At 36.7% G+C, this 16,826-nt stretch overlaps 1 protein-coding gene across 1 annotated transcript; it reads right to left on the reverse strand.

The window, feature by feature from the left end:
* Nucleotides 1–7,197: 7,197 nt before the first annotated feature.
* On the reverse strand, nt 7,198–10,268 carry LOC147299500 (mitochondrial fission 1 protein A-like). Its single transcript, XM_086247730.1, has 5 exons — nt 10,119–10,268; nt 8,467–8,608; nt 8,148–8,275; nt 7,678–7,741; nt 7,198–7,535 (listed from the first exon to the last, which is right to left on the reverse strand). Exons 1-5 carry the CDS (start codon nt 10,209–10,211, stop codon nt 7,450–7,452), a joined length of 513 nt encoding a protein of 170 aa, XP_086103856.1. The 5' UTR covers nt 10,212–10,268; the 3' UTR covers nt 7,198–7,449.
* Between the last annotated feature and the right edge of the window lie 6,558 nt (nt 10,269–16,826).

Below are 16,826 nucleotides of genomic sequence, written 5' to 3' on the forward strand. Positions count from 1 at the left end.
CTTTACATGCGTAATCATAAATGCATAAGGAAAGTGTGATTGTGAACAATGTTAAGAAAATGATTAATTGAGACACCAAGAAAAGAGAGAGATGAGCTTGGTGGTCTCGTGATTTATTAGAGACATCATGGAGAAAGGGAGATGTACCTGGTGAGTTCATGATTTGTAGAAGAATTATTGAAGGAAAAGTGGAATTAATAATATTTAAAATATTTAGGCTTAAGGGACGGACGGGTGTTGGCTCATACTTGGGACATTCGGGGCCACAGCGGAAGGATGCACGGTATGGGACTTGTAGGCCTGTTTATCTTGGGTATGTGTCAACGAGAATGGTTAAGGAGTGAGTACATACATTCTCATTGCATATAATTGAAATCATTATCTGTATTTCTTTCCTTTTACTGAGACATTGATTAAATGTAATAACTGGCCATGAGGGATCACTATACCCTACTGAGCCTTAAAAGCTCACACCCTAATAGATTGTGCAGGTGACAGAAATATGACCGATGATGTGGAATACCCAAGGGAAATTTAGAGAATTTGCTGGAGTACTATATTTAGTTTGTTTATCAATAAATTGTAATAGATAAGAAGATGAACATCTAGTATGGTACTCTTGGAACAGTAATTTGCTAAATAAAGTCTATTTTTCATTTTCACTTTACTTAGTTTCTCCAATTATTTTATATTATTTTCTTTTCTTTTCTTTTCACGTCTTAATTGTAGAAATAATTTTATTAATCTACAATTAGGACGTAAGTCACGCTTCACTCCGAGATATTAGATTTTATTCAGGATTGAGGTGTGACATGGCTTCACGAGCAATCAATCAATTACACGCAAATGATGGTAACTAATATTCAATACTAGCAGTGCAACCACAATTATCATAATTGTGTAATTGTGAGCTAAATTTATTGATCAATTCAAAATGTAAACACTATTTGTGTGAACCAGTGATGCAGGACCGACCAGCCTCTTCACTTTTATCTAGGAGTGGGCACAGATTAGGTCGGATTTTGGCCCAACCCGCCCACCAAACCAAGATGATCAATATAGACTTTTGAACAACCAAAACCGGCCCATGAGAAAATCAAACCGCACACCGAACCAATCCACTTGAATTGGATTGGGTTAGTTTAATACTTGATTTTAGGCTTAACTATTTTGTTAAAAGCCTAACTTTAAAATAAATTTACTAGGCCCACCTTTATATAAGGCCAAAAGGCTCAATTTATTAAAGCCCAAACACCAGCCACTATTATGAGTATGTGTGGGTTTAGTACGATTACCGAACCGGTAACTGCAAACCAGTGTACCGACCGAACCCCCCACGATTGATTCTTTTGGATACCGAGTCCGGTACTAGCATATTGGTAAACCGGCGCTTGGTATGACAGGCATTTCAACTCGGCTCGGCTCGGTTCGGCTCAGATCGGCTCAGTATAGGCCTTGACCGGCACTCAATTCCATTATCAATACTTCCACTGCCTACTTTGTTTAACCTCTTATCCAATTCGCAAGCAGGAAAGGCTAAAGGAAATTCCAACTTCCAAATTACTCAACTAAAACATGTAAAATGATAAGGGGATTGAAGCTTCAGATGAGATGAAAAAAACCCACCAATAACATGGAAATTCCCTCCACCACAGCCTCTGTCGTGGCCAAAACAGTCATCTCCACCACAGTCTTCGTCGCCACTGTTGCCATGCTCATCTGTCCATCACGTTCTCCCTTTGATCAGTCAACTTTGCAAGGGTGCTGCGTTTGTGTGTGCTGGAAGTTCCGTACGGTTAGGTTCTTCTTGGGTGCTTGAGTTTCCAACCCCCTCACCACATCGGATGTGGTTGGTCAGGTCGGTATATAACCAACTATTGCTTACTTAAAGCTTACACTAGAACCGCACCTCCTTTTTCTGGTCGGTTCTGGTCAGTTTGTCGAGGTAAACCGACCTTCTACCCACCCCTAATTTTATCATTTTTACATTTGCAATAAAGCAGTCATTAATTTCAGTATGACAAGATTGTGATTGATATAATTAAATATTGCTAGCTCAAATGCTCTTATCAATTGTGTGCATCTGTGTGACATTGAAATAAAATAATAAATGTAATATTTAGTGAGAACTTGCTAGTGGATCTCCCTACTATCTAGATATTGTACAAATCAACTACAAAAAAGTAATACATATAGGTTAAATTAAAGAAGAAAGAAAATCTAAAAAAATAAAAATATGATGATTAATTATTGTTGGCCGGTCAGTTAGAATCAAGGAGGAAAATTTCGTTTTTTGGGGAAGGGGAGATTTTATCAAAATACCAAGATATTTCATCAAGATTTTAGAAATTTCAGCGTAAATATCAACTTAGGGTGGGATTTCTTGGTTTCAGTGGGCTTCGGCGACAGGGGGCAAGAGAGAGATGAGGTTGGGGAGAGAGAGAGATGAGCGGCTGGAAGAGAGAGATAAGGTCTTCTATGTGTGGTTGGGGAGAAAGAAATGAGAGTGAAGTTTTTCATTTAGGCGATATCAAACCAGAGCTTTTTTTGTTGAAATCTTAGGTTTGAAGAGCACTCAGCTGGTAATGCCCAAGGATGGCCCAGAGCCGGGAATGAATAGTAATGCTTGCAATGAACAATCTTGTAATATATACTCAAAAGCTAGGTTATTTCCAATTTTCAAAGAGTGATAATGCGTAGATCTCAGATCAGCAAGAATAAGAAGTCATCGAAGGAAAAAGGAAGGAAAGAAAAGAAAAGAAAAAAAAAAAAAAAAAGTGGGTGTTTAGGGTTCATTGGGTTTTGGGTAGTTAGAAAGAAAAAAAAAAAAAAAAGGTTTGGGGTTTCATTTGGGGTCTGGTTTGGCTCTTTTGAGGTTTCGTTTAATTGTTTTTAAACTCTAAACCTTAATACATCTTATTTAATACTTATTTAATTCATGATTTAATATTGTAATATAAATAAATTTGAGGTGTTATTTATATAATTATTAATTAGTGACCCTTTTTTTTAACATTATTTGTTTCCAGCGCACATTATATTCACCTTACTGTATATCACATGAAACCTATGAAACCTACTACATAATTTGGTTTCTTCAATGTTTTTTACTAATGTAGTAGATAATATGTTAAACAAACATATGGTCAAGTTTCATTCAAAATTTTCGTATTTTAATAGCAATTTCCGTTGTTTTTGTTTAATTTTGTCAAAATCAAAATTTTCATCCAAAATTTCCTCAAAACCAAAATTTTACTCCTTGGTTAGAATCACTTATGTGTGTAACTGACCAAAAGTTTATCACTTGAGCTAACCCATAAGAATATATATATATATATATTTATAAATTGTATCAACCAATAATTATTACAAATTAACAAAAATAAATTAAAAATTATTACATTTCATGACAATTCACTTCACCAAACATATGTTCATGTCCAACACCATCCATTTCCACATATGTTTTTATGTGACAGTAATATGTCATACTAAAAACGTGTTATTAATTCATCCAAATTATAACACATCTACAATCATTACTATCTATCATAAATACGACTTAGCTCTTTTTCATCCAAAACTATGTTAAGGGCATGTTTCTCAAAGTACTCATAAATACGACTTAGCTCTTGTTATCAGAGAAGGTCAGAGTTCGTATCAAGAACAACAATTGATTAATAATAAAAAATAAAAAAAAAACAAACAAGATAACATGAACATATATTCAATTAAGAGACTCTTCTGCTAGACGTGTATAACACTTATGAGCCATATTCTACTAGTGACAATAAAGCCCAATTTCCACTCCCACACTTGAATTAGAAACAAAAGAATCTGAAAGCTAGTCCAAATTAGTAAATTAGTAAATTATTCAGAGACCAGGTACTATACATAGCTTCCCTAACACGTACACTAAAGTAATGACATTTCACAAGGGGAAGAAAAAGTGAAGCCTAATAATTATAGAAGGTTGAAAAGGCTAATTTTGGGAACCCAATTAGTGTCAAATTTCACTTTTGGATTTTGTAGTTTGGGCTAAGTTTCGCTTTGATCATTATAGTTTCAATTTGCTCTAATTTTGGGAATTGAATTTATGCCAAATTTCACTTTTAAACTTTGTAGTTTGGGCTAAGCTAGTTTCGCTTTGATCATTATAGTTTCAATTTGCTCTAATTTTGGGAATCGTTTTAAGGCTAAATTTTATTTTTGGTCTATGTAGTTTGCAAACCGTTGTAATTCAATTAAGGACACATTAACATTCCCGTTCATTAAATCATCAAATTCATTGTGTTTTTGGTCATGTACTTTATAAACTATTTCGATTTTGGTCATATACTTTCATATCACTAGCAATTGAATGATTGATTAATTTAATAAATTAGTGCTAACGTATTCTTGAATTGTAACGGTCTATAAACAATAAGACCAAAATCAGAACAATATAAAGTATAGGGACTAAAAGTGGAATTTAGCCTTAATAAGCAGCCAGCAGGATTTAAGAAATTAACAAAAGGAATTAGATTTTGGGACCAATGTATATAAATTTAAGGATTGGTCCTAATTATTAAGGCTCGAGGTGAACTATAAAAATGAGATTATTGAACCTTCATGTAAATTACTTGGGCCTAACATAATATATAAGTATATAGAGGATTTATAACTTTTGAGGCCCTCAATATTTCAAGGCCGAGGCGGTTGCCTAGTTAGTCTACTCTCAGTGCCTCCTTTTCTATTTTTGTGGTTCCTTTTTACTGAACTTCTTTCAATCTCATTGTGGTTCTTGCAGAACATTGTGAATCTATAAGTAAAATGGGTTATTGACCTGCTAATTAAATGTTTCCTATGGTTTTCACATATATAGATTTAAAGAACAATGGTACTCCGCTACTTTTCTTCAAATAACAAGGGTACGTTGTTTTCAACCAAAACAAAAAAACAAAAAAGATTGCAAGAGTTTTCTATCGACAAATTAAAGAACAAGAACAAATAATTTAAATTATTGAACGTTATCTACAACCATGCATGAAAATTAAGTATCAGAATTCATAACAATGTTTAATCCATATATATCTGAACCAAGAACTACTCTTTGAATACAGATCAAGATTAATTAGAAGGATGCAATATATCTAATTATTACAGTCGTCGGCGATCTTGATCATTAATTAGAAGGATGCAAGAGTTTCTTCAGTTTTTCACAATAGTCGTTGTCAAGACTCTTCTTTCCCCCGCATTGATCTTCTTCATCTTCAATTAGCGCGCACTTCCTCTTCGGGGGTTGAGTTACCAGATGGTTCCCCAAACTGCTTCCTTTTTCAGTTCACTATATCCTGTCTTCGCTTGGTTGCTTCTAAAGCCTCGGTAGCCATTCTGGTAACCTCATTCACATCGTTGATCATTCCTTTGAAAAGAGCCATGACTTCTGCCTGGCTCATTACTTCGGGGATTTCGTCTCCACTCATGGTTGCTTTCAACTATTTCGTTCAGATTTTCTCTCATACGGCGCCAATTGTTGGAGCTAAAATTCTCGAAAAGAAATCAATTAGCCAACAATAAGTAAATGGTTGAAAGAACCTGACTTGGAGATGAATAATATTGGTTAACGAGCTCCCGATATCTAATGTGTGGGGTGTGTCCTCTTGCCAAAGACACTCCGATGCCAAAGTAAGTGTTTGTTCAAAATGCTAATCAATCAAGCTCTGAATAGTTGCGTACCTTTTACTGTTGTTTATGGGGCCATTTATAGATCCCCAATCCTTGCTCCCTAAGCAATTCCTTTTATTTCCCCACTCCCGTTCTTCCTAATTCCACGTCCTGCATGGAAGGATTCTGCTGGGAGTGGGGAAGATCATGGGTTGACTAACACCCACGTTCCTAATTAATGGGAACGTGATGTAGTTCATTCAACATGTGTTTAATGCTTGGTCTTTAGCTCGGGCCTGCATTTTTTGGTTAATGTGCTAATTTCATCGTGGGTTTAGCATTTAGTTATAATATTGGAAACCCAATAGGAGAACCATTTAAACTAGGCCCAGCCCAATACGTGTATTACCCGGTATGATTTAATTGTAGCCCACAGATGTGTGTGAAGGTAGAAATTGGAAGGTAGCTGACCATTCCCCAAATGTGCAAAAAACAACTACAAGCCTCAGCATTAGAACCCTATGTAGCATATACAACTACATTTTCCTCTTTGTCCAAAAAACAAAATTAGATTTGCCTCAGCATGTCAGACACTAACTGTTGTTTTTCTTTGATGGTCATGCGTTAAGCATCACTTAACCGTCGACAATTGTCGCGGTAATTATCATGACAATCCATATCAATCGCAGTTATTTGCCCATGCTTTTGTTAACCGCAAAATATTGGTATCTAATTATTATTTGTCACAGAGGAATATAGTTGTAATACCATTGGGAAGTGGTTCAGTAATTAGACCCTCATGAATCCATTTTTGTTCTTTCATTCCAGGTAAAACTTCCTTAAACTATCAACTAATGTAAGAGGGATAATATTATAAACCTGCCTTTTTTTTTTTTCACAAATATGAAAGTTCCGCATATAATTCGACTATTACAAAGGTTACATTATATTTAAAGAGCACTCTTGGAGTCTTGGTCAATCCTCTTCTAAGATGTCAGTTATTTATTTTCTATTCGCACAAATGCTCTTTGAAAATAACTTTCATTCTCACTTTGTCCCCTTAAACTATAATCTTCTTACTTTGTCTCCCGAATTCTACAAACTCGTTCAGTAAGTTATATTTCGTGAAGTCCATCAATGACTTCATCAAAAAAGCTAATTCGTTGCTCATGCACGTAAGTGACATGTCAAATTTTTTAACGGAGTTATAGACGGACTTGACGGAATATAGAGTTTGTAAAATTCGGGAGACAAAGTGAGAATATTAAAGTTTAAAAAGACAAATGAGTAATGCACGCTTCTAATAATCAAAGAATCAAAGGTTTCGCTCATGGCCCAAAAAAAAAAAAAGAATCAAAGGTTTCGCATATCTAGCCCATAGTTGTTGCCCGTGTCTGAAGCCTCGTCAATCGCATATGCATCTGTTGGCCAAAATTGGAACCAGTAGCAGATGCAACTCATTATATACAAATTTCTGGGCTCTGTAGTAGCCCAAAAAGGTGAGCAAAAAGAACAAATCATTGAAAGAGGTATTTATGGCACGATTCAGACTCTTCAAAAAGTAGTAATTCATGTAAATTTCCAAAGAATATTAAAAACAAAGGTCCATCTCTGTTGATTTTCCTTCATGATATAAAAGCTTCAAACTGGTATATTTAAGCTACGATTTGTATCAAACTATCAACTTCACATATGATGTAAAGTTTATATGAACGGGGAACAAGAAATTCAGGCACGAGGATTTAAGAATTGAGCATGTTCATCTGATAGACTTCCCATGTCGGTGAATTAGAAAGAGTTGGGTCACTTCTTCCGAGCAACAGCTGCAGCAATTCCCCCAACAAGCAGTCCAGCAGCAGTTGCGGCAATACCTATGCCAATTGCTCCATCTACATTCAAATGGGGGTAGAATTGTCAGTGGCTAAGTTACACAAACACATAGACATAGAGGGAGGGAGAGGGAGGGAGAGGGAGAGAGAGAGGGAGAGAGAGAGAGAGAGAGAGAGAGAGAGAGAGAAGATTGATTTCTACCTCTTTTGATCTTGTCTTCATTCATTTTCTTAAGGGTCAGTGCCTGTCTCCAATCAGGTGCAATCTACCAAAGAACCATACCATGGTGATCTAATGCACACTTTATAAGCACATTCATATAAAATAAAAAATAAAAAATAAAAAATAAAAAGCACTTCTCTAAGCATGCATATCTATTGATGTCAACATATCTATGATGAAAAATTATTAGTTATAGTATATATGCATATAGAAAGTTAGACCTGTACTAATCCCTGTTTTTTCAACCTTTTTGCAAACACAAGAATTTAATATGTTTACTACCCACAGGTCCTAAGGAACAGCTCTAGATCTCCATCAAATTTAAAGTACTCATGCCTTCCAAGGATAAGAATCGTCTCAAATACAAAGGGGAAGTAATTTAAAGCGCATGATCATGCATTAAACTCTTGTATGCTTACATAATCAAATCAAGAAAACAGATATCATACCATTAAGCACTGTTCCACAAGTTCCCTACTCCTGGAATGGTCACCACTTCTGTAATACCCAACAGCAAGAAGATATAGCTTCTCTCTCAATTGCAGAGGGCTGCTATTATTAGCATCGGCTACAGAGGCTGCAAAGTACTAGTTGTATCAAGTCAGAAAAAGGTACAAAAAAGCCATAAACTGAACAGCATCAAGGAGTTGCACTGCCTAAGACATCATATGCTCAACGGAAACAGGGAAAGCTCACTACCTCAGCTGAGAAGTCCTAAGGAAAAGTGTGTGTCTTCATGTGTGTGTGTGTGTAAGGGAGAGAGAGAACCTTCGAGCATTGCTATCCCACGCTGCACATCTTCTGGATGTCTTGAATGAACAAGTGCCCATGATAATCGCATGATACATTCTTTGAAAAGGTCACCAGAGGAACCTTCTTTCTGAGCATCAGCAACCTCTCTTTCACAACCCTGTCATAGAATGCATTTTAGAAACATATAATCACATGAAAAATTCTTATTAGTGTGATATGCAACATGACCATTACTACCAAACACTCATCTAACCTTACAAATAAATTCTTGTAGTCCTTAGGTTTTATTTTCTTATCAACAATGCTCATAATTACTAGTCATTTATTTCCCCATATACTGGGAATAGTATTCTGTTAAGAACCAGTCAATACTCCTCAAAAACTCGAGTTTTCACAAAGAGGAAGGCTTAGCTACTCAAGCTTTAAGATCGTGACATTCCATAATGCTTCCAAATCCAACGTCCTTGTTGGCCACTCTATATGCACTGGTCCGGTGGTAGCCATCTATCCTATTAGCTTAACTAATCTACTGGTATTCAATGACATAGAAATTAGAACTATGATGGTACATTAATACCAAGGCATTTTACTTCAGCCGCTAGATCTCCCCTTATGGAACTCCAACCCTAGATGTGGAGGTTGGATTTGGTACCAATTGTTCAGAACTAATCACTACTCAAAAGCTTGAGGTGTCAAGGAGAAAAAGACTTAACCACTTAGGTATTAGAATTGTAACGATATCCGTATGCTTACATTACTCATTACAATTGGAACATCAATTAAATAGTTTTTTCATCTGTAGTAAATTAATTTTAAGCTATCATGAACTACAATCACATTAAGATAGATTAGCTAGGTTCTGCCAATATTCACGCTTACGTACCACAAGTTGTATTACTAACAAGACATGGGCAACTGTATTGAACTTGTTTACAATTGTTCTAAAGTCCAACTCTCTCTGTCTCTGTCTCTCTCTGTCTCTGTCTCTCTCTCTCTCTCTCTCTCTCTCTCTCTCTCTCTCTCTCTCTCTCTCTCTCTCTCTCTCTCTCTCTTACACACACACACACAGATTTGATATCAAACTAGAATGGCATCCTCTGAGCTGGAAAAAAACAAGTTTCTTATCCAAAGCAGAAAAAAAGAACAACAAAGAGTTGGTAGTACTTATTACTTCTTAGCCTCTACACTTGCTACCAGTGGCATGCTAGTTGTTTTTGTAGATAAACCCAAAATTGATAGTGATATGGAAACTGAACTGCTGAAAGGTCCTTTCAAATGGTTTTTAACTCTAATAGTTGAAGTATCCCAGAGATGCCTAACAGGGGATTTAATAATATATTTCATCCGTTTTGACCCCCATACCAATTACCATCAATAATCAGATTATTATTCCATAAGATTAATATTTCAAAGAAATACCCAAATAATTGTAATTACAGAAAATGAAAATCATAAGAAAAACAAATCATGACCCATTCACGATAGAACCCTCCCTGACAAGCAAATTCTTCTAATATACCTCAGAGAAACATATAAATGAATCAATCTTGTTTTCTAAAATCAATTGGCTCTTTAAATGAAAGCTACAAACCCATTTTTACATGTACATCGAAAACCCTAACCCGTAACAATAACGAATAAACAAAAATGCTACAGAAAGGGCTTACAGCGATGACGTCGCGGTCGCACCAGGGGATCTGATCGCCACCAGAGAAGAAGCTGCCAACCGACTCCAAGAATTTCCCAAAACTCGCTTCCATTTTCGTTTCGTTTCTGTGTAAAGTTCAGTTCGATATAAATGGTTTCTTTTTTTTCGGTCGAACGATATAAATGATTGGTAATTACTTAAGGGTTAAGTGTTTATCCTTTTCCTCAGAGAAAAACAATGTATTTTTTTTTCACGGAAAAAGAAAAGCATCTATTTGTAATTAAAAAAAAAAACAATTTAGTTTCTCTTTATTTATGAGTGCTGCTATTTGCATACTCTAAATTTTTCTTTGCACACCCTTTCTTGAAAAAAAAAAAAAAACTCAAGGAAAAAGACCATTTGGCCTTTCCCTCACCCACACACCCCCATCCATTTTTCTTTTTGCACACCCTCCCTAAACAGAAAAAAAAAAAAACACACACACACACCCAAAACTCACACACCCCATCCCCATCTCCCCCCCCCCCCCGTACACACCCCCTCCCCACCTCTCCACCATGCTGCACCACCCTCCCCGCGCGCAGCACCACCACCATGCTGCACTACCCTCCCCGCGCGCAGCACCACCACCTTGCGCCCACCACCCTGCTGCACCACCCTCCCCGCGCGCAGCACCACCACCGTGCGCCCACCACCCTGCTGCACCACTCTCCCCGTGCCCACCACCATGCACCACCCCTCTCTCTCCTCCCTGCTGCACCACCCTCCCCGCGCCCAACCCAGCCCCGACCACCCCAGCCCTCCAGCCACCACGCGCAGCGCGCTCTCTCTCTCTCTCTCTCTCTCTCTCTCTCTCTCTCTCTCTCTCTCTCTCCTTCCCCCTCTCCTCTCACCCAGCAGACAGCCAAACAAATTTTAAAAAAAAAAAATGCAGCGGGTTCGGCGGACCAGTGCCAAACCCAGTGGTTTCGTTCGACAGGTACCCGCCGAATAGAATAGGATTGTTCGGTGGGTACTTACCGAACGAAACCATCGGGTTCGGCACTGGTCCGCCGAACCCACTCCAATTTTTTTTTTTTAAGTTATCTTCTCTTCGGCGCACGACGGTGAGCTAGCTGCGAGGAAGGTGGTGGCGCGCGGTGGTGGTTCTGTGAGGAATGTGGTGCTGCTGGTGCGAGGAAGGTGGTGATCGGCGGAGGGAAAAAAAACAGAGCAAGGGGGGAGGAGTCGGAGAGGAGAGGAGAGGAGGGGAAGGCTCGGGGGGAGGTGGTTGGGGTGGGGGGAAGAAGAAGAAGATAAAGGGTGGAGGGTGCGACGGTGAAGAAGAAAAAAAAAAAATTTGCAGGTGAGGGGTGGGGTGTGTACGGGGGGGAGATGGGGATGGGGTGTGTGGGTGAGGGAAGGGCCAAATGGTCTTTTCCTTTGAGTTTTTTCTTTTTTTTAAGAAAGGGTGTGCAAAGAGAAATTTAGGGTGTGCAAATAACAGCACTCTTATTTATTTATTAGTCTCTTAGCACGCGTTTCGCACGTGTCAATTTGTATTTTTATTTTGGTTTTTTTTTTTTATTGTTATTCTCACCACTATCTCCACGTTTTAAGGTAATAGGGTGTGGTTTTTATTTTTTAAATTTTATTTTAATCGTTGTATTTTACAACTATACCATCATTTATTAGGTTGTTTTAAAATGATTGATTTGTTAAATAACAGGTAGAAAAACCAAAGTATTAGTTACTTATTAATTAATCAATCTATAATGGATTAAGGCCACCCTATTAAAGTAACCGAATACGTGATGTCGAAGTCAGTATCGGCTGCTATTACTCTACCGGCTTAAGGATACTGGGACTGATCCCCCAGTCTCCCTCGTATTGCCCTGGTCATATTGTTGGACTTTAATTGGTTAACTTCCAGACTTATAAATAAAATCAGACTTTAAATAGAAACCCTAAGTCCCGAAAATACATAGACCAAATACATAGACTTAGTCTTAGTAGACTAGTTTATGAAATTTTCTAAGAAAACATGACTGAAAAGAAAGGTCATGTCGAAACTATGTCAATTTTACCATTGACTAAAGTCGATATTCTGTTGGATTTGGATTTCCAGTTTCCTAGAGAAGAATTTAAGGACATTGGCATAGTGGAAGTACATAGAAGTTAAGCTTGGACACCAGGTAGAGGGATTCTCACACCCCGACTATTGGGACTATTTTAGTGCATGTATGTATGATAATAAATATGTTGCTTGTGAACTCTGCATTGTTTTTGTATGCAATGTTATGTGGTTTTGTTGTTGTTAATGATGATATGAGAGTAAAGGGTCACGAAAAACGATGACCTTGGGTTTCAATCCTAAACTTCTAGAAGGGGTACGTACTGACGAGCTAGTCGATTTGTCCTTCTGGGAAGGCTAGCTTAAGGGGTACTACCATAGTAAAGGATACTCTCGCTACATTACCGAGTATGAATGTGGTAAGTGTAGTTGGCCATTAGTGATCGATCATCACGTAATAATACTTTAGGATCTCATTAACGTTTTAAAGAAGTTGCATGCTCATCAACAAAGGTTTCGTGGATTTTCAACGATTAAACTTTGATATTGATTTGTTGGTAAATCTTTATGAACTGTTTTATCACTAGCTATATTTATTTAAGTATTTTACTTATTATTTTCAAATCCAACCAGGGTTCCTCAAGGGGAAGCTATGATCGTACGTGATGCTTACCTCTTACGTTGTTTGTTTTGCTTTTTGCCTGTGATTGCAGATAAAGTTTCGGTTGACGATCTTGATTAATCGGTTGGGCGAGACACTCGTATATCTTGTTAGGCATCCTCAGGTCTTTTTCATGTTTAACTTGTTGTTTTGTTGGGTCTTTTACCCGTTTTATTATCTATCGTATATTCCAGTTGTAATCATTCAGAACACCTCTCTAGTATTTGGTTGATATCCTGTTTTGGGTTTTGTTTCACAAACATGATCTTTGCTGATATCATGTTGTGTTAAGGGTTGTTTTTGTAAACCTCTAAATACCATACTAGGTTGACTTATTTTAAATATATATATTTTTGAAGTATGTTTTTATATTTTTTGTTGTATGCTTTATTCTCTGATGCTAAAGCATGGTATCGTATTCTAAGGTTCTTGGAGCGAGTGCCTCTGCTAGGACCCCAGTTTGGGGCCTGACATATATGGGGCCATTGTTATTCCCAAATAGATTCAGCAATTCTTTCTCCATGAGTCCTAGGTACCTCTCAGGTTCCATACTTACCCTTCCAGACTTATGCGGAGTTGGTTGTGTTAAGACCGGTGTGGGTTCAGGGTCATTATTGGATTCAGTGTTCTTTTGTAACTAGGATACTAGCATGACATTCTAAACCAAAATTAGAACATAGCAACGGAATACTAACATAAATCCTATCTTTAACACCCAAGATCATATGGGTTATAATATGTAAACAAGACATTTAAAACTTTGAAATAAGGGAGATATAGAAATTATACATTTTGCTCTAGATTGGTGCCCTAGCCAAGTTAACCACCAAAACCTTTCTCTTTCCACCTTGAGTTGATCACCACACAAAAGTTCAAAACTGTGAACTCTCTAGAGGTTAACACACTAAATGAGATGATAGGAGAAATGAGTATAGAGAAGGATTGCTAAATCTCCCTTTGATCTCCATGGAGTGAGTAGAGAAAACAAGAGAGAAAAGATGAGATAGAGAGATGGTGAGAAGGGAGCGGAAAGCATGGAAAGACTTAGGGTTTGAACCCTCAAAGCTCTCTTTTATCCATCTCCATCTTTTCTCATGACCCTTAGATTAAAGTGACTCATCCTTGTCTATTGGATCTCTTGTTCTTTTTTTATTTTCTCTTTTAACCCACCAACTATTTAAAATTATGTTTGTGACCCCATGTCTTTGATTAGTCAAAGTCCTAAGGTATATGTTACATTAAATGTGACATATATGACAATTCATCATACCTTATGAGAAATTAATCACATTAATTCTCATACATAGATCACTAATTTATTCTCTCATTCCACATGTATCATTTCCATCATTCATCTATAGGTGTGAGACCTCATAGGTTCCGCTTAATTTGGTCATGGAATTTAAACCAAGTTAAACCCTTTTAACTTTTCCCAATAACTAGAATTAATAAAACCCCTTATTAATTCTATGGATTCCATAAGTTCATGATTGACACTCAACTATGCATCATGGCTACCCAAACTAAGACGAATGGCGGTGTGAGAACCTATTCGATTATGATTACTATATGATTTGGTCCTTCTATCATTCTTGTCCATATGACTATAACTGTGGACATGGTTTAAGTGTCAATCCCACTGCCTATAGCGTATAGTCAATACTTATGACTTTAATGCTTTGGCCAAAGACTTTACGAGTCAACACTTCCTTGTACAATCCCTTCGTTTATGAAAGGTGAGAGATTTCATGTTGTGCACTCATATGTCTTCATGTGTGTGTCATTGTGCTATTCTAACGAAAAAAGAATCAACATGTGCTAGTCTTCTTCTAGGTTGGAATGTTAATGCCCCAATTAACATTCTCTCGACTAGGAAATCTGGGATTCAAATAACATGAATCTCAAAGGCTCTTCCTTGGCTTTTCATGTTTCATCTCGCTGAGATCCAGAGACACATTATTCTAATGTAAACTAAAAGAATAATGTTCTTGCCCATTAATTGAAATAGCCCTGAGTCGTTAATTCATCAATGTCCTTGTTGGCTTTAGGGCATATTTACTACAAATTTCTCAACAGTTGTCAACATAATATTGAGGAGTTCAGACAAGGAATGATCCATCTACATGTTATATTGCATGACAAATTGCGAGAATGCATCGGAGAGTGATTGAAGAAGTATGTCCTACGACAGCTCAACTTCCAGGGTTACCCCAAGGTCTTGAAGTTGCTCAACGATCTTACAACGGAAAAGCTCTTTCACTAAAGAGTAGTGCATGTTTCTGGCTTGTTCGCCATAGAGCTCCCTCAAATGGACCAGAATGTCAGCAGCATTGTCCATCCCTTCATGAGACTTATGCAATTCTGCAGTCATTGATGCTAGCATAAAGCACTTGGCTTGCACATTATGAGCCTTGTGCTCATCGTATCTTTCACACTCATCATCACCTGGTGGCTCAAGATGTGGAGGGGTTGTCTAGGACATATGCTAAATGAATCAAAATTTCACATGATCCATGAGTTTCAAATACCAAAAAACCAAATGAGGATTATCTGTAAAGTATATACAAACCATCCTTTAAGGCTTGGCAATAATTTTGTTAGTATTCTATGTAAGAAATGGGGTTTTTTTTTAAATGATTTGAGAGCCTAACATATTTGGCCATTGTGAATTTCAACTAAAGACCTTTACTTAAAAGAAATGCAGGTTGAATTCAATTAAAAGTAAAAGCAACTTATTCCTCAAGCAATGCATGGATAAATATAATAATGAAGAGCAGAAATTCCTAACCTTGGCAATGTGCTTATACAGTGAGACTCAAAATCCTTAGATATCTGTAGAAGAGAAGAGTAAGCAAACAAAAGAAGAAAAATGAAAGAAATCAAAAGAAATACCATTTAAATATTTAGGCAATATCCCTTGCAACACAAGTTTTTGGTTTCATGATCAACAAAAATAAAATGCAAAAGGTAAGAAAAATACAAAGTAGATGTCCATGCGGAGTTGAGGTTAATGCCACCAGTATAGTAAGAAAATATAAAAGAAATAGAAAACAAAAGCAGTGAACCAAACCTGTATATGATGCATACCTGTCTTTTGGCTAGACTAAGATGAATTCCGTTAGTAATCTAGAGGTATTAATTGCTATATAAAAATTAAAAATTCTAAGCAAACATGAGTGATCGTCAATATAAACATGTACACCTTAACAACAATAACCCATACACACTTTATCTTCAATAATGACCCACCTTGCAGAACAAAAATAATAACTGCAAACTATAACCCACCAAACAAAAATTCACAATGAAAACCCGAGAAAAAAATAAAATTGAAGGAAAGTACAAATATTTTCCTTACTTGGCATGAACAGAATGTACATTCTGCAAAATAAGTAGAAAAAAAAAAAACATAAATTCATCAAGAAGAATCATATGATACAATCATACAAACGATAAATTGCAATTAAAACAATAAATAACCTTTTAAGATTCCAATAATCAAGAATTACTGAAGCTATTAGGTATTACTTTTAAGGGTTAAATACAAAAATGATCCATGAACTTTACAATGAATCTCAATTCGGTCCACTAACTATAAAAAGTGTCAATTTGGTTCACGAACTTTTTAAGTTGTACCAAAGCAGTACAAACGTTAACTTCCATCGAAAAATTTAACGGAAACTGATCATATACACAGCAAGTGACCACATTTTCAGGGGCATTTTAGTCGGTTCATCACATTTTCATGTGACCAATTCCGTTAATTCTCGGATGGAAGTTAACGTTTATACTGTTTTGGTACAACTTGAAAAATTTGTGAACCAAATTGATATTTTTTATAGTTAGTGGACCAAATTAAGAATCAGTGTTAAGTTCGTGGACTATTAATTTTTGTATTTAACCCTACTTTTAATGCTGCATTAATCAATTTTTCAATCTAGTTCGTATCATTTCCACCCAATGAAAAATTTATCTTCAATCTTTCTATCTTCTACTTTTTGAGGAGGATATGA

Source organism: Dryas octopetala, chromosome 1 (genome assembly GCF_963921425.1).
Source record: "Dryas octopetala chromosome 1, drDryOcto1.1, whole genome shotgun sequence".
Classification (NCBI taxonomy): Eukaryota; Viridiplantae; Streptophyta; class Magnoliopsida; order Rosales; family Rosaceae; genus Dryas; species Dryas octopetala.

Bases quoted from the DNA above. Each gene is read 5' to 3' on its own strand.
- LOC147299500 (XM_086247730.1), bottom strand. From the start codon at position 10,211: ATGGAAGCGAGTTTTGGGAAATTCTTGGAGTCGGTTGGCAGCTTCTTC. The intron at 8,276-8,466 runs GTTCTCTCTCTC...AGTACTTTGCAG, and splicing joins TGGGATAGCAATGCTCGAAG to CCTCTGTAGCCGATGCTAAT. The intron at 7,536-7,677 runs GTAGAAATCAAT...ATTTGAATGTAG, and splicing joins TGAAGACAAGATCAAAAGAG to ATGGAGCAATTGGCATAGGT.